The following is a 24,067-nucleotide window of genomic DNA, read 5'->3' as shown; positions in this document are numbered from 1 at the left end:
TTGACACTAAGCCCGCTTAGTATGCTGTGCCAGGGCCACTGCCTGCCCGTCTCGTCTGAACGCGGATCGTGTTACTTCTTTTAGCCCCCCCCACATCCCAATTCTGATCTCCACAAGGCAGTTTTTCCCTTCCGGACTCCAGCAGGCCACACCTCTCGCGGTGTTCACCACTCCTCCTTCTCTAGCCCCGCCCCCTCGTCATTGCGTCACGCATGACAGCGTTCCAAGCGTCGACTCGTTAATTATTCACAACTCAGAGGGATTTTCCCGCGTTCCAAGCTCGTCGGGGAATTCCGGTTCGGAGCGCCTGCGCAGTCGGGAGCGTTTCGTTGCAAGCAGCAGCCCAGCGGGACCCGCCGAGGCGATGCGGCCGCGTTGGGGGTTCCTCTGGCTTCTCGGGGCCGCCGCTTCCTGCCTTCTGGAGGGCAGCCGCGGTGAGTCCCGTCCCGTGGCGTAGTTGGAGGAGCGGGGGCGCAACTAGCTGAAACGGGGGTCGGGAGAGGGTGGGTGCGTGGGTCACAAGGTCTTCAGGATGGGAGGCGCAACCCGCGATCGGACCACCGGTCTTGACTTTCCCACCCCGGAAATCCCTGAAGGCGAGAGTAGAGTAGAGTGTGTAGAGTAGAGGAGGAGGAGAGGAGGAGGAGAGGAGAGGAATAGTAGAGGAGAGGAGTAATAGAGTAGAGTAGGAGAGGAGAGGAGAGAGTAAGAAAGTAGAGAGTAGAGTAGAGGAATAGAGGAGTAGGAGAGGAGAGGAGTAATAGAGTAGAGTAGAGAATATGAAAGTAGAGAGTATAGTAGAGGAATAGAGTAGAGGAGTAGAAGAGGAGTAATAGAGTAGAGTAGAGTAGGAGAGGAATAGAGGAGAGGAGGAGGAGAGGAGAGGAGAGTAGGAAAGTAGAGAGTAGAGTAGAGGAATAGAGAAGAGGAGTAGGAGAGGAGTAATAGAAGAGAGGAGGAGAGGAGGAAGAGAGGAGAGCAGGAAGGAGAGAATAGGAAAGTAGAGGGTAGAGTAGAGGAATAGAGGAGTAGGAGAGGAGTAATAGCGGAGAGGAAAGTAGGAGAGTAGAGAGTAGGAAAGTAGAGAGTAGAGGAATAGAGGAATAGAGGAGTAGGAGAGGAGAGGAGTAATAGAGTAGAGTAGAGAGTATGAAAGTAGAGAGTATAGTAGAGGAATAGAGAAGAGGAGTAGGAGAGGAGAGGAGGAGAGGAGGAAGAGAGGAGAGCAGGAAGGAGAGAATAGGAAAGTAGAGGGTAGAGTAGAGGAATAGAGGAGTAGGAGAGGAGTAATAGCGGAGAGGAGAGTAGAGAGTAGGAAAGTAGAGAGTAGAGGAATAGAGGAGTAGGAGAGGAGAGGAGTAATAGAGAAGAGTAGGAGAGTAGATAGGAAGAAAGTAGAGAGTAGAGGAATGGAGTAGGAGAGTAGGAGAGTAGTAATAGAGTAGGAGAGGAGAGGAATAGAGGACAGGAGTAGGAGAGGAGAGGAGTAATAGAGTAGAGTAGAGAGTATGAAAGTAGAGAGTATAGTAGAGGAATAGAGAAGAGGAGTAGGAGAGGAGAGGAGGAGAGGAGGAAGAGAGGAGAGCAGGAAGGAGAGAATAGGAAAGTAGAGGGTAGAGTAGAGGAATAGAGGAGTAGGAGAGGAGTAATAGCGGAGAGGAGAGTAGAGAGTAGGAAAGTAGAGAGTAGAGGAATAGAGGAGTAGGAGAGGAGAGGAGTAATAGAGAAGAGTAGGAGAGTAGATAGGAAGAAAGTAGAGAGTAGAGGAATGGAGTAGGAGAGTAGGAGAGTAGTAATAGAGTAGGAGAGGAGAGGAATAGAGGACAGGAGTAGGAGAGGAGAGGAGTAATAGAGGAGAGTAGAGAGTATGAAAGTAGAGAGTATAGTAGAGGAATAGAGAAGAGGAGTAGGAGAGGAGAGGAGGAGAGGAGGAAGAGAGGAGAGCAGGAAGGAGAGAATAGGAAAGTAGAGGGTAGAGTAGAGGAATAGAGGAGTAGGAGAGGAGTAATAGCGGAGAGGAGAGTAGAGAGTAGGAAAGTAGAGAGTAGAGGAATAGAGGAGTAGGAGAGGAGAGGAGTAATAGAGAAGAGTAGGAGAGTAGATAGTAAGAAAGTAGAGAGTAGAGGAATGGAGTAGGAGAGTAGGAGAGTAGTAATAGAGTAGGAGAGGAGAGGAATAGAGGACAGGAGTAGGAGAGAAGAGGAGTAAGAGAGGAGAGGAGAGGAGAGGAGGACTGTAGAGAATAGAATAGAGTAGAATATAGAGTAGAACAGGACAGGACCTTGGAGATCTTCTAGTCCATCCCCCTGCTCTGGCAGGAGAGCCTGGCCTATACCATCTCAGACAAGTGACCGTCCAGTCTCTTCTTTAAAACCTCCAGTCATGAAGGGCCCACTCTTTGCTTGGATGGGATCACTGAATTCATGAAATAATTAATTGTACCAATAAAGGAGAATATTTGTAGCTCAGGGTTGAAATGAGACGTCCTTGGCGCTCTCTGAGCTGGCTTGTTTTCTTGCAGACGTTTCATTACCAGGACTTGGTAACATCATCAGTACTAATCCTAGCACTGATATTCATGTCCGAGCACTGATGATGTTACCTTGTTTGGGTAACGAAACGTCTGCAAGAAAACAAGCCAGCTCAGAGAGCATCAAGGGCCCCTCAATAATTAATTTGTGTAATTTATGACAGTTGAAAATGCCCTGTTTGATTTCCTGGTGTTTTCCTTTCAAATCACGATGTCTTTTATTTTTTAACTCTTGTGTAGTCATTTCTTTAATTCTTGAAATGTTTTAAAATATATATTTTTTTTTAAAAAGAAAAGAGTGGACAAGAAGGGAGATTGCTATTATGGGCAGTTTGTCAGTGGATGGGAGGAATGGAATGTCTCTTTGCAGCCTTTCCTAAATAAGCAGAGCTAAACAGGCCATGGCCACCTAATACTTAGTTTCACTTTTTTTAAGTTATTGCGATTGCGCGCACGAAGCAAACCGGTGGTAATAGCACTTAAAATCCACCTGTTGTACATCAATTGCAAATCCTTTTTGAAGCAAAATAGCTACACTTTTAGTTTTTGTCAAAGTATCTGTGAGGTAGACCAGTCCCACCCAATCCTTCGTTAATATTTATTTTTTCCCATTAAATGAGTTTCTATAAGCAGTGTCTGCCTTTAACTATTTTAAATATGCCAAGTTTACATTTTTTTTTTTTGCTTTCTTGCATTTCTTTTACTGTACATTAGCTTCATCTATTAATTTGTTTGGCCCATTTATCAATATTTTCACAGTTCCAATTCATTTTGTAGCTTATACCATTTAACAGACATATCTAATGATAAAGCTTTCTTTATTTACCATATTTTTCAGAGTATAAGAGGCACCTTTTTCCCTCCTAAAAGAGGATGAAAATTTGGGTGCGTCTTATACACCGAATGTAGCCCTGCCCAGCCTCTGAAACGGAGGGGATTACAATATAGCAGTGGTGTCAAACTTGATTTCATTGGGGGCCCAATCAGGAGAGCTGGGAGGGTGTGGGGTTGGTGGGTGTGGCCAGCTTGACATCACTCATGTCCGGGGCACCTGTGGTGGCCTGGGCGGGGCTGGGGGGAGGGATCCATTGTCTCCAGCAGAGGAAGGCAAGGCCAGGGAGCGCAGCAAATCCTTGTCCTCCAGAGCAGAGGTCTCCAACCTTGGCAACTTTAAGACTTGTGGACTTCAACTCCCAGAATTCCCTTCAACGCCCTTCAATTCTGGGAGTTGAAGTCCACAAGTCTTAAAGTTGCCAAGGTTGGAGACCCCTGTTCCAGAGGAGCCTTGCTGTCTACTGGTGGACAAGTGCTAAGGCAGGACTTTCCTTCCTTCCTTCCTTCCTTCCTTTTCTTCTTTTTCCTTCCTTCCTTCCTTTTCTTCTTTTTCCTTCCTTCCTTCCTTCCTTTTCTTCTTTTTCCTTCCTTCCTTCCTTCCTTCCTTCCTTCCTTCCTTCCTTCCTTCCTTCCTTCCTTCCTTCCTTTCTTCTCTTCTCTTCTCTTCTCTTCTCTTCTCTTCTCTTCTCTTCTCTTCTCTTCTCTTCTCTTCTCTTCTCTTCTTTTTCCTTCCCTCTTCATTTTTCTTTCTTCCTTCCCTGCTTTCCTTCTTTTTCCTTCCTTCGTTCCTTCCCACCTTTCCTTTTTCTTTGTCTTTCCTCTTTCCCTTTCTCCTTTCCTGTCCCTTCTTGGATGCTCAAATGCAAAAGGGGAACACATTTCTTCTTTTCTTTTGTTTTGCTTTTAGTTTGTTTTGCTAGCCCTATGCACGCGTACCCCACCCCACCCCACCCCACAACCATCGCGGGCTCCATTTTCGCCAACAAAGGCACCGCGGGCAGGTCCTTTGCCATTTCCATGGCTGTCCTGCAGGCCAGATTTAAGCACCCTGCGGGCCAGATCCGGTGCACAGGCCTTGTGTTTGACACCCCTGTAATATAGTAAAGCCAGAACTGAAGATTGCATGCCAAAATTTCCTGGTTAACTTTCCCCAACCAGTTGTTCTCCATCCCTGGCCCCTGCTTGTCCCAATTATATTTGAGTAAACCAGGGTTGAAATGCTCCCGGTTTGGACCGGATCGCCCGATCCGGTAGTGATGGCGACGGGTGGTGTGGAGAACCTGTAGCAAAAATCCCTGCGCCCCCCACCCCCCCATCATGCCCAGCTGAGCCACAGGATCATCAGAGGCTTTTTTTTTTTTTTTTTTACTTTTAAAAGCATTTTTTCTACAACCTCTTCCGACGAAAAAATGCTTTTAAAAGAAAAAAAAAAGCCTCTGATGATCATGCGGTTCAGCTGGGATCGTCAGAGGCTTTTCAAAGCATTTTTTTTTTCTGCAACCTCTTTTTTTTTTTTAATTTGATTTATATGCCGCCCTTCTCCGGAGACTCAGGGCAGCTTACAATGCGTTAAGCAATAGCCTTCATCTTTTTGTATATTTATATAAAGTCAGCTTATTGCCCCCACAAACTGGGTCCTCATTTCACCTACCTTAGAAAGGATGGAAGGCTGAGTCAACCTTGAACCTGGTGAGATTCGAACTTACAGTAATTGCAGACAGCTGGTGTTAATCACAATGCTTTTAGTCTGCTGAGCTACCAGGCCCAATCTTGGCCGAAGCTGTGGTAAAAAAAAATGCTTTGAAAAGTCTGACGATCCCAGCTGAGTAGCCTGATGGTAGAGAGGCATTTTTTAAAAAGCCTCTCTGACGATCCCAGCTGAGTTGCCTGATCGGCAGAGGCTTTTCAAAGCATTAGAAAAAATGCTTTGAAAAGTTTTTTTTAAAAAAAAAGTTGGCCACGCCCACCCACTCATATTACCCCACCACCACCAAGCCACACCCACAGAACCGGTAGTAACAAATTTTACATTTCACCCCTGGAGTAAACCGTTTTTGCAACAGTCTTGCATTCGTCTCTCAGGGTAACGACCTTGAAGACTCCGGAGTGTCTCTTGAGAGGCCCACTTCTTCCCGCTTCCCTCCCTCCAGAGTTCACAGCAGGCTGACAGCCACAGAATGCGAAGCTCAAGGGTATCATGGCAGCTCTTGACAGCCCCTTATTGCACCTCATGATGCAACTCCTCCGGAGTCTCAGTCTGAAACCCGTTTCCAAGCACCCCCCTAACTCCACCCTGCTCTTGTTTTTCCCTAGGCTCCTCCCCCCGCATCATCCGTGTGAGCTACTCTTCTGCGACTGAGGTTTGTCCGGGACTGCCACTCTTCTCCGCCGAGGGTTATGTGGACGATCAGCTCATCACTCGCTACGAAAGCCACACCAAGAAGATGCATCCTCGGGTACACTGGATAAATACACTGGAGAAGGACGATCCCAAATTCTACAACACGTACATCCGGATTTTGCAAAAAGACCAAGAGGACTTTCAGGAGAATGTGCAGATGCTCCAAAAACGCTATAACCAAAGTGGAGGTGAGTGAGCAGTGAGAGGGAAGTGGATGCTATCCTGCAAAAGGAAGGCAGTGGAGGGAAAAGCTCCATTTTCCTTATGGATCTTCCTGCCTTCCTCATGAATTGGCTCGATTGGTCCACAATAAGCTGGTTGCTGAAGCCCTTCCTTCTTTCCTTCCTTCCTCCCTCCCTCCCTCCCTCTGATTTCTCCTCCCTCCCTCCCTGTTGTCCCTTGCCTCCTCTCTCCCCATTGCATTGTAGGAAATAATCTCTTTTCACCTGCCTTGTGTGGCTGCAAGGAACTGTGGAAAAATGGGTGTGTGTGGGAATGTATTTTTTTATTTATTTATTTATTTATTTATTTATTTATTTATTTATTTATTTATTTGTCAAGCATATATAAGATAACAGATAAAAGTATAAACATGATTATGAATACATGAAATGGATACGAATAAAAAGGGACATTAGGACAGGGATGGTAGGCACATTGGTGTGCTTATGCATGCCCTTTACAGACCTCTTAGGAATGGGGTGAGGTCAACAGTAGACTGATCTGTCCCCCTTCCTCACACAGGCAAACCTAATACCAAGCACGCCTGCCAATATTTTATTAGGTAAACAGATTAGAATTCCTGGCAGACCAAGGTTTTGGCAGCAAACTGCTGAATGCCTGCCAAGACCGTTTTCAATCCCATAAAGCAGAAGAGGACTTATCTTCAATCCGTTTCAGAGATCACGATGAGACTTTGAGGGTTTAACTCTGTCCATCACAAAGCCTGAAGAGCAATCCCACTCACTTTTATTCCTGGTGGGGCGTGGCTCTGTGACTCAGATCAATCTCTAGCCCTCCCACGCCTCTTCCATTGCTGCACACGCTTCTCCCTCCGACGCTACCTGGGATCAAACCAGGATTCATCATCCTCGCTCCCTATCAATTGGTGCTCCGATATGCCTTCCTCCTGGCACATCCCAGGCATTTCCTCCTGGCCTTCGGATGGAACCTGAGGCATTGCCAGAAAGGAGGGTCCTGGAGAGGGAGGCCTTGTCAGGTCCTCCCCATCACCTTCTGAGTCCTCCTCCTCTGTTAGGACAGGCTCGGGAGTCGGGGTCACAACATAGACAGTTTAAGGTTAAAGTTTTGGGGGTTTGGGGAAGAAACCACAGAGTCAGGTAGTACATTCCAGGCATTGATCACTCTGTTGCTGAAGTCATATTTTCTGCAATTGAGTTTGGAGCGGTTTACCTTGAGTTTGTATCTATTATTTGCTTGTGTATTGTTGTGGTTGAAGTTAAAGTAATCATTGACAGGATGTTGTAGCAGATAATTTTATGTACTACGCTTAGGTCAGACCAAAGGCGTTGTTGTTCTAAGTTGTCTAAGCCCAAAATTTCAAGTCTGGTGGCATAAGGTATTCTATTGCGAGCAGAGGAGTGGAGGACTCTTCTCGTGAAATATCTCTGGACTCTCTCAATTGTATTAATATTTGATATGCAGTGCGGGTTCCAGACAGATGAGCTGTATTCGAGAATTGGTCTAGCAAATGTTTTGTATGCTCTAGTTAGTAGTGCAATATTACCAGAGAAGAAGCTACGCAAGATTAAGTTAACAACTCTTAGTGCCTTTTTGGCAATGTTGTTACAGTGGGCTCTGGCACTTAGATCTTTAGAAATGAGTACTCCAAGGTCCTTGACAGAGTGAGGGTCGTCTACAAGGTCATGTCCATCTAGCTTGTATTTTATGTTCTGATTTTTTTTGCCAATGTGTAAGAGCATTTTTTAAATGAGATTTGAAGTTGCCACTTGTTAGACCAATCTGACACATAGTCAAGGTCTTTTTGAAGGGTAGCAGCATTGTCGGTGGTTTTGAATAGCTTTACATCATCAGCAAAGAGAACACAGTTACTTTTAATATGATCGCAAAGGACATTTATGTAAAGTATAAAGAGTTCTGGTCCTAAAACGCTGCCTTGGGGAACACCGCTGTTAACAGGTACAGGATTTGATAGAGTGCTTCATATTTTGTTGCCTGTTAGACAGGAAAGCTGCTATTCATTTATGCAGGAGTCCAGAAATGCCATAAGATTTTAGTTTTAGAAGTAGTTTGTCGTGTACCACTGAATCAAAGGCTTTACAGAAGTCTACATAGATTGCGTCTATTGCTTCGCCCTGATCGAGATGTGTAGGTTATATGTTTTTGCAGTGTAGTAGTTGCAGATTACAGGATAATTTTTTCATGAAACCAAATTGTTTATTGGAGAGTAGGTTGTTTGTCTCTAGGTGGAGGGTAATGGATTGGTTAATGATAGATTCCATGACTTTGCAGGTGACGCAACATAAAGAGATTGGTCTGTAATTTTCAACTATGTTGGAGTCTCCCTTTTTGAAGATAGGGATGACCGTGGTTAGTGACCATAGGTTGGGCAAGGTGCTGGTTATTTATTTGAAATTATTTCTTATTTTTTCTTATTTTTTCTTATTATTTATTCTAATAAATAATAATTTATTATTATTTGAAATAATTATTTGAAAGTGATCTCAGGAAAGGCAACCTTGCTCCAGTGCCAAGAGATTTGGGCCTCCCAAGTAATCCTGTCTTAATTAAGGAGACTTGGACACTTAAATAATAGAAAATATGTGTAGCTTGGATTTTGGCATTGGTTATTCTCCAAGCTTGTTTTGAATCTTGGACACTGCACAAGGAATTTCCCAGCCTCATGCCAGGTTCCAAATAATGCACCCATCACAAATCGAACTCCAAGGCATTGCTCCTCCTCAAAGAACAAATTTATTTAGATACGTCATCTTGGCACTACTGGTGAAAAGCCAGTACTAAAGTTCCCGGACTTTTCACCCCAATATAAGTTTCAGTTTCTCAAGTTTCCAAAACAACTGTTACATTGTCCAACCAAGGTGGGAGATGGCTGCTTGGCAACATCTCCTCCTTCTCCAGTCAGCCAGCTGTTGGAATGTGGTCGACTCATCAGTTAGGAATGCTGTTTTGACTGAAGGCTCCATCCCCACTTCAGCTCCAAACTGTGTCAAGCTGAATCCATGTCAGAATGCCCAAGGATACAAACAATCCTACACCCCAATCAATTTCAGGCTTGACACCTCGTTTATAGTGAGTTCCTTCATAGTGAGGCTGAGATCTTGTCTTACAGATCCCACGTTCTGTCTTGACCTCGGCTGGTCTCCAAGATCTCTTCCTGTAATCCCTGTCTTCCTTGCTTTCTTGTCTTGGCAGTCACAGATTCTGGAGCCCCCCGCAGGGAGCGGCTTTCCCCAATCTCCCAAGAGAGCTTTTCCTCCTTAACTCTGGTGATGCTTCTTTCAGGGTTTCACATTGTCCAGATGATGATCTCCTGTGAAATACGGGAAGACGGGAAAAGGAGCGGTCGCTGGAAATACGGCTACGACGGGCGGAATTTCCTCGAGTACGACATGGAGACCGCCATCTGGACCACAGCCGACAAGGAAGCTCAGGGAATCAAGCGGAAATGGGAGAGTGAAACTGCCATCAAGCAGCGCTTCACGGGCTACCTGGAGAGCACCTGCCAGGAGTGGCTGCAGAAGAATGACCACTACAGATCGAAGTCGTTCTTGAGGAAAGGTACGGAGAAATGGCTGGGGAGAAAAGTGTGTGGAAGCTGCATCTGCTACTCCACACATAGCTTCGGTGTGTTCAGGCCTTGTAAGGTTTTATCCTGTTCATTGCTTGCCTGGCCTTCAGACTTTGTGGGCAGTTCATCACTGGAGGTTTTTGTTGTGGCCCCGCCCTCTGAGCCTGTCCCATTGGAGGAAGAAAGCTCCGAGCATGAGGAAGGGGAGTCAGCCAGGCCTCCCTCTCCAGGCCCCTCCCCTCTGGCATTGTCTCAGGTGCCGGCCGAGGGAGAGGAGATCAGTAGGGAGACAGCTGGCTCGGATCAGAGTGACGAAGAAACATCATTCCTGGACGCACGCCTCCGAAGGTGTGATAAACGTTTGCAGCAGCTTAGGAGGCGTGCTAGGGATTAGAACTGAGTCACTGGACCACACCCCAGAGACTATATAATAGAGGGTAGTGGTCAGTGATCCTTGTGACGAACAAAAGTAAACCTTGGATAGTCACTAAAGCCTCGTTCGGAACTGCGGAGAGAAATATTATTTCTGCTTGGACTTTTTGCACGTTAAGTACCTTATCTTTCTGTTTGTGAAAATAAAGGCATTTGGCAGACGGTGTGTCTATCGCTGCCAAGTGGGAGATAAGACCTGGGTGCGTTCCAAAGTGTTTCCTTAACCCTCGGCTGGCTGTGTTTGTGTGTGTGTGGGTACGGGGACAGATCAGTTTTTAAGAAGAGACTGGACAGTCACTGGTCTGAAATGGTACAGGACAGGGGTGTCAAATTCAAGGCCCGAGGGCCAGATCCACCCTGCAGGGTTCTTAGATTTGGCCCACAGGGCCACCCTGGAAACAGTGAAGGTGCCTCTGCCTGTGAAAAGGAGTTTGGGAGGGCAGCATGCAGCTCTCCTGAACTCCGTTTTCACTGGCAGAGGGTTGCAGGAGGCCGACGCAGCCAAAAACAGAGCTCGGGAGCCTGTTTTCGTTGGCAGAGTGTTCGGGCACCACCGGCGCAGTGGTGAAATCCTACCGGTTCTGTCCGGTTCGTGCGTACTGGTGGCGGTGGCGGGTAGTTCAGCAAACCAGTAGCAGTGGCGGCACGAGGCTCCGCCCACCCGCCCAGACATCGTTACTTCCTGGTTTTTAACCATCTGCGCATGCACAAAGCCTTCTGCACATGCGCAGAAGGTCAAAAATCAGGTGTGACACACGCACACGGAACGTGCAATTCTGAACTGGTAAGGAAGGTAAGTAGATTTCACCCCTGCACCGGCGTCCCCAACACAGGTGATGTCGAGCTGGCCATGCCTATCCCTACCACGCCCATCCCGGGCCCCAAGGTCAAACACAATCCTGATGCGGCCCTCAATGGCTGGCGGCCCCCAGGGGGAGAGCCTTCTCTGTGGGGGCACCGACCCTCTGGAACGAGTTGCCCCCGGAGATACGGCGGATCCCAGATCTGTGCACTTTTCGCCGTGCCTTAAAGACGTTTTTGTTTCATCAAGCTGGGCTGACCAGACCATATTTTTTAAATTGTTTTAATTTTAAATTACTAAATTATGGGTTTTTTAATTGGGAGTGTTTTAACTGTGGGCCAAATTAATTTAATTGGTTTTTAATATTGTTTTAATTTTTGTATTTTCTGTATTTTATCTGTTGGCTGTTCACCGCCCTGAGTCCTTCGGGAGAAGGGCGGTATACAAAATTAATAATAATAATAATAATAATAATGATGATGATGATGATGATGAAATTGAGTTTGACACCCCTGGCATAGGATCTCCTGCTTGAGCTGGACTAGAAGACCTCCAAGGTCCCTCCCAGCTCGATTCTGATTCTGATTGCCTTTGCTCACCAGAACATTGTCAAAGGACTCTGGGACACTGCACCCGTCATAAATCTGAGTCAGTTGTCAAGCATCCAAATGTAAAACACGTTACCGTGGGGGATGCTGCAACCGTCGTAAGTGTGAAAAATGGTCATGAATTACTTTGTTCTGTGCCGTTGTAGCTTTGAATGGTCACTAAATGAACGGTTGTAAGTCGAGGACTACCTGCATTTAATAAAGCACTTTTATGTTTGTTTTTCTGGCTGAAAGAAACTATTCAAAGCAACTTGGGTCTATTTGGTGACTCTTAGTTCTGGTTGCACGTGTGATAGCAATAGCACTTAGACTTATATACTGCTTCACGGTGCTTTACTTTTACTTTACTTTTACTTTACTTTACTTTTTTTTGATTTGTATACCGCCCTACTCCCGAAGGACTCAGGGCGGTGAACAGCCAACAATAAAATACATACATACACAATTTAAAAAGCAGAAATAAAATCGAATTAAATAGTTTGGCCCAGACAGATTTAAAACCCCAATCAATTTAAAACCAATTTAAACTTTAAGTATTAAAGATATTAAAAACGTTAAAATATTAAAATTGTTTAAAAAGAGGGAGAAAGTTAGGCCAGGCCCGCCTGATGAAATAAAAAGGTCTTTAGAGCGCGGCGGAAGGTGCGCAGATCCGGGATCCTTCGTATCTCCGGGGGGAGCTTGTTCCAGATTGTAGGTGCCCCCACAGAGAAGGCTCTCCCCCTGGGGGCCACCAGTCGACACTGGCTGATGGCACCCGGAGGAGCCCCTCTCTATGAGAGCATACCGGCCGGTGGGAGGCTATTGGTGGTAGTAGGCGGTCCCGCAAGTACCCAGGTCCTGAGCCATGGAGCGCTTTAAAGGTGGTAATCAAAACCTTGAAGCGCACCCGGAAGACCACCAGGAGCCTGTGCAGCTCGCGCAGGAGGGGTGTTACATGGGAGCGCCATGTCGCTCCCATTACCACCCGCCCGGCCTCACTCTGCGCCAGTTGGAGCCCCCGGGTGCTCCTCAAGGGGAGCCCCATGTAGAGAGTGTTACAATAGTCAGCCCTCTCTAAGCGGTTTACAGAGTCATCATATTGCCCCCAACAATCTGGGTTCTCATTTTACCCACCTCGGCAGGATGGAAGGCTGAGTCAACCTTGAGCCTGGTGAGATTTGAACTGCCAAATTGCAGGCAGCCAGCAATCAACAGAAGTGGTCTGCAGTACTGCACTCTAACTACTGTGCTAGCGTGGCTCATGATGCACAAGTCATGATGATTTCTGGGGAGGCTCGGTTTTGATCCTAAACCCTTTTTTTTTCAGAGCGTCCAGTGGTGGTGATGAGCAGCAGGACGGAGGCCGAGGATGGGATGGAGACGCACGTCTGCCGAATCCATGGCTTCCACCCCAAGGAGATCGATGCCTCCTGGAGGAGGGATGGGGAGGTCTGGGAGGAGGAAACCTTCCGTGGGTTTCTAGCCCCCAACATGGATGGGACCTACTACTACTGGATCAGCATCCAGATCGATCCCAAAGAAAGGGACCGCTATCGTTGCCACGTGGAGCATGACAGCCTGCCGGAGCCTCTGGAGTTGGACCTAAAGGGTGAGAAGCTGCAGGGAGGGAAAGGCTGGGCTGTTTTTCCGACTGGAAGATTGTGGGAAAGAAATTGCGCCCAGATATTACTTTATTTTACCATTGTTTCCTTTTATGGTTTGTGGATGTACATTGAAAAGTCCACGGAACTTCCATGGAATTACTGTACGGACGCTCAGATAAATCTATGTATCAGCCAGCCGTTGAATATTTAACCATACCATTCCATGAAGGATGTTCCATGAGTGAGATAAGCTGACTCTAATTTATTAGGATATTTGGGTTAAAAATTTGAGGATCACCTTGTCCCTGGATGAGCATATCTGCTGTTCTGCCCCAGCTACGGACCCCAAAGAACACAGCACACACAAGTCGTTCAACCTTAGTTTACTGAATAAACCAGTTTTTTACAACAACGGCTGTTAATTAATTGCATTAACAGCTGCCAAGAATTCAAAGAATAATAACTGAAAACTTACTATGGTTGGCAGAATGCCCAGAAGCAATTTGCAGAAAGCTGATAAAATAAGCAAGACAAGACACGAAGGTATGTGAACGAAGTTGTTCCCTGCAAATTGCTTCAGTCAGTGTTCCTCCTTAAATAGGCTAAAGGAGTGGCCAATTAGCCCCAAGCCTTACTCTCGAGGAGACCTCCTCCTGAGGAGCCACTCCTGCTTTTTGGCAGCTCTGCGTGCCTGTGCATCGAGAAGAGGCTCCTCCTCTTCGTCCTCTTCACTTAAGGGAGCTTCTGGAGGTTCTGAAGGCCCTGGCTGAATCCCCGCCTCTGGCACCACATCTTCTCCAGCCTCCTCATTGTCCGACTTGAGTGCCAGCTGCACAGGCTGCTGGCGCAGCACCACACCAGCCTCCTCGCTGTCTGAATCAGCTACTAGCTGCACAGGCCGCGTATGGGCCACAACATCTGCGAGTATACAGGTAGTCCTCGATTTACGACTGCAATTGAGCCCAAAATTTCCCTGGCTGAGTGAGACATTTCTTTTAAGTGAGTGTTTGCCCCATTTTATGACCTTACTTGCCACACTTGTTCAGTGAATCACTGCAGTTATTAAATCAGTAATACAGTTGTTAAGTGACTCTGGATTCCTCATTGACCTTGCTTGTCAGAAGGTGGATCACAGGACACAGTGACGGTCATAAGTATAAGTCAGTTGCCAAGCACCTGAATTTTGATCACATGATCATGGGGATGCTGTAATGGTTGTAACTGTGAAAAACGGTCATAAGTCACTTTTTTCAGTGCCGTTGTAGCTTTGAACAGTCACTAAATGAAGTGTTGTAAGTCGAGGACTACCTGTGTAGGATTTTTGCAAAAATAAGGATGGGAAAGCTTATAACTATTTGTAAACCTGTTATGTGAGCGGAGAAGAACCTATCAGCTTTTTTTAAAGAAATCATCTTTAAAATTCATCTTTCAGCATTCGGCCGGGTTGGATCAGGGGTGAAATGCTCCCTGTTCGGACCGGATCGCCTGATCCGGTAGCGATGGAGGCGGATGGTTCAGAGAACCCATAGCAAAAATCCCTGCCCCCGCCCCCCTCCCCAATTGCCCAGCTGAGCTGCTCAATCATCAGAGCTTTTTAAAAAACTTTTAAAAGCATTTTTTCTACAACCTCTTCGGCTCAAAAAATGCTTTTAAAAGTAAAAAAAAAAAAAGCCTCTGATGATCGCGGGGCTCAGCTGAGATCATCAGAGGCTTTAAAAAAAAAAAGAAAGCCTCTGCTGATCAGGCAAGTCAGCTGGGATCGTCAGTGGTTTTAAAAGCATTTTTTTAACAACCTCTTCAGCCGAAGTGGTTGTAGAAAAAATGGTTTTAAAAATAATATTAAAAAAAAAAGTTGGCCACACCCACTCAGTCATATTACCCCCTCACCAAGCCACGCCCACAGAACCGGTAGTAACAAATTTTACATTTCACCACTGGATTGGATGCTTTTATGTTCAATGTTAGATATATCTGACTTTTGGGGTTTTTTTTCTTTTTCCCTTTTTCTTTTTTTGCATACCCAGATTTTATTTCTTCATTTTCATTGTCGGTGTTGGACGTTTTTTGGTTTTTCTGTTTTGTATTTTATTCTTGTTAATAAATGAAAATTAATATATTAAAAACAAAGATATTCTGCTTGCTGCTTTCCTCCAAACCCAATCTTTCCAAAGCTAGAAAGCCCTTTTCCAACCCTTTAGCTAAAGTTACCATTCAGAGTGAATAGATGGTAGAATATATGGGAAAAAATGTTTATCCCTTACGACGTAAAGACATCTGACATTTCTTAACTTGGCAGATCTCTTATTTTTCACATTCTTTTGAGATCTTTTCGCCCAATAAGCAGATATTTTGTGGTTCCCATTGAGTGATTTGCTCTTTCTCCCAATCCAGTTCCAGAATCCAGTTTTAACCTGTGGCTTATCATCGGCGGTGTTGTGGGTGGCGTCGTGGCATGTGGAGTTGCTGGGATCTTCCTATTTCTCAGTAAGTGTCCTTTTCTGGGTGATTGAAAGAAGATGGGTGATTCCTCCCATGTATCTTCCTTTGGAGAGCTAGCTAGCTTGTTTGCTTACTTGCTGCTTGCATGTTTATTTCTTTATTCATTTATTTATTACCTCCCTTTATTCTTTTCACAAATAACTCAAGACAGTAAACATATCCAATACACCTTCCTCCTATTTTTTTCACCACCACAACAACAATCCTGTGAGGTGCGGTTGGGCTGAGAGAAAGTGACTGGGCCAAGGTCACCTAGCTGACTTTCACGGCCAAGATGGGACTTGAACTCACGTATGGTCTTCTGCTTTCTAGCCTGGTGCCTTAAGCACTGGACCAAACTGCCTCTCTTCTTCTTCCCTGTTTTTCCCAGCCCTCTTTGTGGAACATCTGAGATCTCAGCCTCTTGCTGGAACTTGTTCTGTCCCCGTACCACGCACATACCCAACCAGCCAGCCGAGGGTTAAATAAACTCTTCAAACACTCAACGTCAGTGATAAGGAACTTGGCAGCAACTCCGTGGCTGCCTGCCAAAAACTTTTACTCTGATAACACAGACAAAAATACACACAGTTTGAATAGTCCAGTTTGTAATTAAATCCACAGCAAATACGCGTTGTGTCCAAAGGTGCAAAGTGACTCGCCAGAGATTAGCTTTGTCCGTCACAGAGTCCGAATGGCCACCACACTCCCTTTTATAGCCTGTGGGGTGTGGTCCAGTGACTCAGCTTAATCTCTGGCACGCCTCCTTTTCTGCTGCGCATGCTTGTCTCTCCGACGCTGGCGTGGGTCCAACCACAATGTTTCTTTGTCACTATCCGACGGCTCGGAAACACCTGGCTCCTGGCCAATCTCTTCTCCTTCAGGAGACACCTGAGGCATTGCCAGAGAGGAGGGTCCTGGAGAGGGAGGCCTGGCCGTCTCCTCTCCTTCATGTTCGGAGCCTTCTTCCTCCGATAAGATAGGCTCGGAGGACGGAGCCACAACAGAACTCCAGCCTCAATTCAGTTGAGTCTGAGGTTCGGACAGTCCAGTCTTCTTCTGTGGGGTCCAGGACAACTCACTGCGGCCAACTCGCCATGGCCAACTTCCCGTGGGACAAGAGTTACAGTAAAATCGAAGAAATGGAGGAATAGAATCATTAAAGAAAGGATGCCAAGGGAGGGACAAAATGAAAGACGAATGACAATTATTTTAAATAGTTAAATTGAATTGTTGAATTGTCCTGTGGTGGGCTGGCCATGAGCGAGTTATCCTGCAGCGAGTTGGCTGTGGTGATTTGGCTGCAGCAAATTGACTGTGGCAAGATGGCCGCAGCGAGTTGGCTCATTCTGTTCAAAGTGAGCTCATTGAAGCTGATGCCTTCCTGTCATTGATTGGCTTCTCTTGTGGTTTTCCCCTAACAAGGTTTTCTTCTGCTTCTTGCCTCTCTTTTTACAACCTAGGATTCAGGAAAGGAGATGAGGAGCCAAAGAATGACCCTTCTTGTGAGTAGAATTATTACAAATGTTTGATTTTTATGTTTTGCATCTGAGAATCAAGTCAGGCTGTGACTTGAGAGCAAACACGAGCAAAGATGTCAGAGAGAATGATGGGCAGGTAGGGTAGGGGGACAGTCCAGGTTCAAAATTTTCTCAGAGGGACATAAAAGTATTATGAGCTGCTTGGAGTCTCTCAGGTAGATTTGTTTGTTTATTATTACCATTACCATTTCTCAAAACTAACTGTACTCAGACAACACACTCTCTATGTAGACATTGAATTTTTTATGTTTAATTTAAAAAAAATCTATTTTTTAAAAAAGTAACTGATGAGCGTGATGTTGCCCACTGTTCCTTTTCTGGTCTCCTGTGAATTGCAATTAAATAAATTGGGGGGCACAAAATCAAGTTTGTTTCCTGGTGACTGTAGAATCAAAGAAGGCTCCTCGATCTCCTTAGCTTGGTTGAAGCTCTCCAGGAAGATATTTCAGTCATCTTAGCTTTCTCTTATCTTCTTTTTTTTCTATAGGTGAACCTATGACCAGTTGCTGAGCGACCGTTTGAAGGTACAATGGACCTCCTCAGGGGTACTTACAACCTGCTTCCAAAATGCCGAGGGCTGCCCACCTCCCCCACCTCTCCGTAAAATTTATGGCTGTTTGCAGCTTCCTGCAGTCACAGGACTGTGTTTTACGAGGTGTTTTTGTCGAAAACCAGCATTGACTTGCAGTTTTCAGCAAAACCAACCCATAGTGAACAGTTTGACTGCCGCAAAAAAAGTTGTAAAATTGTGTGGGTCAACACGGGCGACCTGTTTTTACCATCATCATGACAATGGGCAGTCTCAATTATGGTCATAAGTTGAAAACTCCCTCTACCTCCCTCCCCCTTGTCAAGCCAAAACATTTTATTTTGTGCCTGGCTAGGTGGCTCAGTGGCTTAAGACACTGAACTTGTCGATCAGAAAAGGTCGGCAGTTCGAATCCCTAGTTGTTATGGCCCGTACGCGGCCTGTGCAGCTAGTAGCTGATTCAGACAGCGAGGAGGCTGGTGTGCTGCGCCAGCAGCCTGTGCAGCTGGCACTCGAGTCAGACAATGAGGAGGCTGGAGAAGATGTGGTGCCAGAGGCGGGGATTCAACCAGGGCCTTCAGAACTTCCAGAAGCTCCCATAAGTGAAGAGGAAGAAGAGGAGGAGCCGCTTCTCGATGCACGAGCGCACAGAGCTGCCAAAAGGCTGGAGTGGCTCCTCAGGAGGAAGTCTCGAGATTAAGGTTTGGGGCTAATTGGCCACTCCCTTAGCCTATTTAAGGAGGAACACCGACTGAAGCAATTTGCAGGGAACAACTTCGTTCACATACCTTTGTGTCTTGTCTTGCTTATCAGCTTCCTGCAAATTGCTTCTGGGCATTCTGCCAACCATAGTAAGCTTTCAGTTATTATTCTTTGAATTCTTGACGGCTGTTAATGCAGTTAATTAACAGCTTTGGTTGTAAAATATTGTTTTATTTAGTAAACTAAGGTCTGAACGGACTTTGTGTGTGCTGCATTCTTTGGGGTCCGTAGCTGGGGCAGAACACTAGTACAGGTCTCCTGCGTGAGCAGGAGTTGGTTGTGAGTTGGACTAGATGACCTCCAAGGTCCCTTCTAACACTGTTATCTGAGGGGTTCTCGCAGGGGTGGGTTCTACTTAACTTTACTACCGGTTTGCAACGGGATCCCTTCTGCGCATGCGCAGATCATTGATGACAACATCTGGGGCAGTGGGCGGGGCCTCCTGCCAGTTTTACTACCGGTTCTTGTGAACCGGTCCGAATCGGGGACAACCCACCACTGGGTTCTTAATGCTCTCTGAGCTTCCTGTCAGCACATCACACTCCTTACTAGAGCTGATTATGTTACCTAGTCAGGTAATGAAATATCTGCAACAAAACAAGCAAGCTCAGAGAGCACCAAGGATGCCTTATATTCCAACGCTGAGCTGCAAATATTCTCCTTCATTGGTACATTTTATTTTATTCCACCACCTAAATAAAACCCATATAAGTTTTGAGCTGGGGGGCAACTGATCCTGAGAAGGAAGCCAAAGTCCATCCTAGTTAGTCAGAGTCACACTCCAGCTTGAAATCACAGCGGTGTGACTTTGACTGACCAAGATAGACCTTGGCAGTGGTGAAATCTAAAATTTGTTACTACTGGTTCTGTGGGCGTGGCTTGGTGGTGGTGGGGGTAATGTGACTGAGTGGGCGTGGCCAATTTCTTTTTTTTTTTTTACTTTTAAAACCATTTTTTTCTACAACCTTTTCGGCGAAGTAAAAAAATGCTTTCAAAAGGCTGTGACGATCCCAGCTGAGTTGCCTGATCGGCAGAGGCTTCTTTTCTTTTAAATGCCTTTGACGATCAGGCAATTCAGCTTGGATCGTCAGAGGCTTTTAAAAGAAAAATGTTTTTCTTTTAAATGCCTCTGACGATCCAAGCTGACTTGCCTGAACAGCAGAGGCTTTTTTTCTTTTAAAAGCCTTTGACGATCCCAGCTGAGCCGCACGATCATCAGAGGCTTTTTTTTTTTTTTTACTTTTAAAAGCATTTTTTCGGCTGAAGAGGTTGTAGAAAAAATGCTTTTAAAAGTAAAAAAAAAAAAAGCGGCTCAGCTGGGCATGGGGGGGGGGCGGGGTGGCAGGGACTTTTGCTACCGGTTCTCCGAACCACCCGTCTCCATCGCTACCGGATCGGGCGATCTGGTCCGAACCGGGAGCATTTCACCCCTGGACTTCGGCCTACTGGCCACATCCAGGAACAAAACTATGGGTAGATGGTTTTTGTTATTGTGACTCTGTCACTTTGACGTGCTTTGCTTGACCCTCCTGCAGAGATGAATTGACCTTTGCTTGTCCTGTGTTTTCTCCGCAGTCTGAAGTGAAGTGAGATGGAAGCACAGGAAACGTTCCCACATGGCTCTTCGTTCGTGTCAAGATGATGACTTCCTAGCTGTGTAGGAGCCATTCGGAGTCCAATTGAATTGATGAAATGTTTGCAAGTATATTCAGATGCTTCTAGGCTTTTTAACTGCTGGGATATTTAGCAAGTAGCAAAAGTTAGGCCGAGTTCACCACAGTGTGGTAAACAAAACAAGCCTGTGTCCACGTAGCTGCTGCATCAGAAGAAATATATAGTTTAAGATGAAGGCCTGCTTGATACAGCAAGTTTAAGATGACTAGCCGAGTTGGTTAAGGCACTTGGCAAACACAATTTAAGCTTAACTTAGCAAAATCTGTGAAGTGAGTCTTAAGGTTTGAGACCTTGACAAAGTGGTGACAACTGAAGAAAAGTTAGGAGGAGCTTCTGGCCTGGGATATGAATCCATTCTGGTTGCCTCCAAGTCTTGCATTTAGAATGGTGTTTTTTAGTCTTGGAACTTTAAGATGTGTGGACTTCATCTCCCAGAATCCCCCAGGCCAGATTCTTGCCCAGGTTAAAAAAAAAATGATGCTTTAGAGCAGGGCAGTGGTGAAATCCAAATTTGTTTACTACTGGTTCTGTTGGCCTGGCTTGGTGGGCATGGCTTGGTGGGCATGGCAGGGGAAGGATACTGCAAAATCTTCATTCCCGCCCCATTCCAGGGGGAAGGATATTGCAAAATCTCCATTCCCTCCCCACTCCTGGGGGAAGGATATTGCAAAATCTCCATTCCCACCCCGCTCCTGGGGAGGATACTGCAAAATCCCCATTCTCTCCCCACTCCTGGGGGAAGGTTAGTGCAAAATCCCCATTTCCTCCCCACTTCTGGGGGAAGGATATTGCAAAATCTCCATTCCCTCCCCACTCCTGGGGGAAGGATATTGCAAAATCTCCATTCCCACCCCACTCCTGGGGGAAGGATATTGCAAAATCTCCATTCCCACCCCGCTCCTGGGGGAGGATACTGCAAAATCCCCATTCTCTCCCCGCTCCTGGGGGAAGGTTAGTGCAAAATCCCCATTTCCTCCCCACTTCTGGGGGAAGGATATTGCAAAATCTCCATTCCCACCCCACTCTTGGGGCCAGCCAGAGGTGGTATTTGCCGGTGAACTGCTCAAATTTTCCGCTACCGGTTCTCCAGAACCTGCTGGATTTCACCCCTGGAGCAGGGGTGAGAGACTATGGCCCCTTTATGACTTGTGGACTTCCCCTCCCAGAATTCCTGAATCGGCGTGGACCTCCCCAGGGTACGTACAACCTGCTTCAAAAATTCTGAGGGCTGGCCACCTCCCTCACCTCCCCCACCTCCCCATGGCATTTATGGCTGCTCGCAGCTTCCTGCAGCCGCGTGACTGCATTTTACAATGTGGCAAGATCCCATCTGGGTCAGTCACCTTCATGTCAAGATTAATGACTTCCTGGCTGTAACTGATCTATTCCGTACTGCAATTGAATTGATGAAATGTTTGCAAGTGTTATTTGGATGACTGTAAGCTTTTTAACTGCTTGGGTGTTTAGCAAAACGTAGGCCGAGTTCAACACAGTGTGGTAAACCCAACAAAGCTAACAAGACAATTTAGGTCGGTCATGTTTATGCTAAAATGACTTCCTGGCTGGCTTAGGAATTCTGGGAGTTGAAGTCCACCAGTCATAAAGGGGCCATGGTCCCCCCCACCCTTCTTTGAGAGGACGAAGGGGGTCATATTGGCCATCGACTTCAGGGTAAACCACAAGTGCCTCTGGAGCCTCATTCTTGCCGCTTCTCCATTGGGGATTCTGATTGTGTGGAGACAAGAGGGGCACCTCCGAAATATTGGGAAAATGTTATGGGCACAGCCCCAAAATTCAGACACCTTCCTTTGAAAGAATTCACTGATAACTGACAATGTTCCTAAGAATCTTAATATATATTAATGGAAATGTGATCTCTCTTGCACTGCACCCTAGCAATACACTGAATTCTTTTCTGGCTTTTCTCTTTAAATTTACCTTTTAGATCATCCTCGCTTCACCAAATGCCATCATGTAGGCTGGTGACCCCCAGGGGGAGAGCCTTCTCTGTGGGGGCACCTACCCTCTGGAATCAGTTGCCCCCAGAGATAAGGAGAATCCAAGACCTCAGTGCCTTCCGCCGTGCCCTTAAAACCCACTTTTTCCAGCAAGCTGGGCTGGTTTAGGAAGAAATTTTTAAATTTTTTAAATGTTTTAATTGGTTTGTGGTTTTTTAAATTTTTGGGCCAAATTTATATATATTTTAATTGTTTTTAATATTTGTATTTCATGTTTTTAATTCTGGCTGTGCACCGCCCTGAGTCCTCAGGGAGAAGGGCGGTATATAAATTGGGGGAAAAAAAAATTATTATAGATTGCTTCTGCATTCTCTCCCACCCAGTGGTGAAATGTAAAATTTGTTACTACCGGTTCTGTGGGCATGGCTTGGCGGGGATAATATGACTGAGTGGGCGTGGCCATTTTTTTTTTTAACTTTTAAAACCATTTTTTCTACAACTTCTTTGGCTGAAGAGGTTGTAAAAAAATGCTTTTAAAGCCTCTGACGATCCCAGCTGACTTGCCTAATCGGCAGAGGCTTTCTTTTCTTTTTTTAAAAAGCCTCTGATGATCCCAGTTGAGCCGCGCAATCATCAGAGGCTTTTTTTTTTTACTTTTAAAACCATTTTTTCGGCCAAAGAGGTTGTAGAAAAAATGCTTTTAAAAATAATTTTAAAAAAAAGCCTCTGATGATTGCGCGGCTCAGCTGGGCAATGGGGAGTGGGGGGGGCAGGGATTTTTGCTACCGGTTCTCCGAACTGCCCACCTCCATCGCTACCGGATCGGGCGATCTGGTCCGAACAGGGAGCATTTCACCCCTGCCCCCACCCCACCCCATTGGCCCAGCCCCAGTTCCTCCCTGCTACTCTCCAACCCTATTTGGATGATACTATGATTAGTTACGAAATGTGAATAACACCAAGCGACTCTAGTACAGGTACTCCTCGACTTACGACCACAACTGAGCCCAAAATTTCCATTGCTAAGCTAGGCAGTTCAGTGAATGTTGCCTTATTTTAACAATCTTTCTTGCCAGAATCATTAAATGACTCACTGCAGTTAAGTCAGTAACATGATTGTTAAGTGAATCTGTCTTCCACATTGACTTTACTTGTCAGAAAGCCACAAAAGGGGATCAAATGACCCCGGGACACTGCAACTGTCATAAATATGAGTCAGTTGCCAAGCATCTGAATTTTGATCACATGACCATGGGGATGCTTCAATGGTTGTAACTGAAAAACGGTTGTAAGTTCTTTTATTCAGTGCTGTTGTAACTTAGAATGGTCACTAAACAAATGATTGTAAGTAGAGGACTACCTGTATTTTAGAGCCCCAAAGACTGATAAGCTCAGGACTGTCTCGGTATTTAAACAATATCGAGAAAATAAATTTATGGCCCTTTTCAGTGAATGGAAAATCTGTCTTGCCACCTCTGAGCCGACTGCGTCTATGTAGGCAGTCTATAGTTTGTATGAATAAGTGCAATGAAATATGGGACTCAACGCCGTGGGTTTAAAAAATAGTTCTATAAAAGTGTCCAGATACATTTCTCTTGAATAATTTTGCACTACAGAATGTCATTAGGAAATGACCTATTTTTCCCTTTTGCAAGTATGTGTGGAATTGTAACGTGTGACATATTTTATTTATTGATTTTTGTTCCAGCTCTTTTTATTTACATTTTTTTTCCTTCTCTTCCACAATATATGCACCACTGTTGCTATTGTTTTTGTGTTTTGTTGTTTATTTTATGAAAATAAAAAGTGCACACTGCCAACCTGCTCCAGTATATTAGTGTCATGTGGATGCTTAACTCAGAGCTGTCCCCTTTCAGAACGTGTTCCCCAATTAAGAAGCCTGCTGCCCAAGAGGGTGGTTGGGGAAATTTGTGTGTTTAAGAAAAAGGCCCCACACACCTAATCTTGGCTCCCTCCAAAGGTTCATCACTATATATCTTCTCATAGGTCCCTGGGGCTGTTGCTTTGTGAGCCATTGATGGTACTGTAGAATAGAATTTAGAGTAGAATTTAGAATAGAACAGAACAGAATAGAATTTAGAATAGAATAGAATAGAATAGAATAGAATAGAATAGAATAGA

At 45.6% G+C, this 24,067-nt stretch overlaps 1 protein-coding gene across 2 annotated transcripts; it reads left to right on the top strand.

The window, feature by feature from the left end:
- Window positions 1-306: 306 nt before the first annotated feature.
- Window positions 307-23,757, top strand: LOC139311801 (class I histocompatibility antigen, F10 alpha chain-like). Of its 2 annotated transcripts, none has more exons than XM_070936320.1 (8): window positions 307-434; window positions 5,678-5,953; window positions 9,270-9,545; window positions 12,707-12,988; window positions 15,375-15,467; window positions 16,925-16,966; window positions 17,490-17,526; window positions 19,869-23,757. In XM_070936320.1, the coding sequence occupies exons 1-7, from the start codon at window positions 365-367 to the stop codon at window positions 17,510-17,512; spliced, it is 1,062 nt and encodes a 353-aa protein (XP_070792421.1). In that variant the 5' UTR covers window positions 307-364; the 3' UTR covers window positions 17,513-17,526; window positions 19,869-23,757. The 2 variants fall into 2 exon arrangements, with proteins under 2 accessions (XP_070792421.1, XP_070792420.1); XM_070936319.1 differs by having other exon boundaries at window positions 17,490-17,547; window positions 19,869-19,885.
- The last annotated feature ends 310 nt before the right edge of the window (window positions 23,758-24,067 follow it).

The sequence above is a fragment of the Pituophis catenifer genome, unplaced genomic scaffold (genome assembly GCF_029215685.1).
Source record: "Pituophis catenifer annectens isolate HBS135680 unplaced genomic scaffold, rPitCat1.0.hap2 SCAF_2, whole genome shotgun sequence".
NCBI lineage: Eukaryota > Metazoa > Chordata > Lepidosauria > Squamata > Colubridae > Pituophis > Pituophis catenifer.
This window is presented reverse-complemented; position numbering and strand designations above follow the sequence as displayed.

Excerpts from the sequence above, each read along its gene's own strand:
- LOC139311801 (XM_070936320.1), top strand. The coding sequence starts at position 365 with ATGCGGCCGCGTTGGGGGTTCCTCTGGCTTCTCGGGGCCGCCGCTTCC. Across the intron at positions 5,954-9,269 it reads ACGCTATAACCAAAGTGGAG|GGTTTCACATTGTCCAGATG; the intron begins GTGAGTGAGCAG and ends TGCTTCTTTCAG. Across the intron at positions 9,546-12,706 it reads GAAGTCGTTCTTGAGGAAAG|AGCGTCCAGTGGTGGTGATG; the intron begins GTACGGAGAAAT and ends TTTTTTTTTCAG.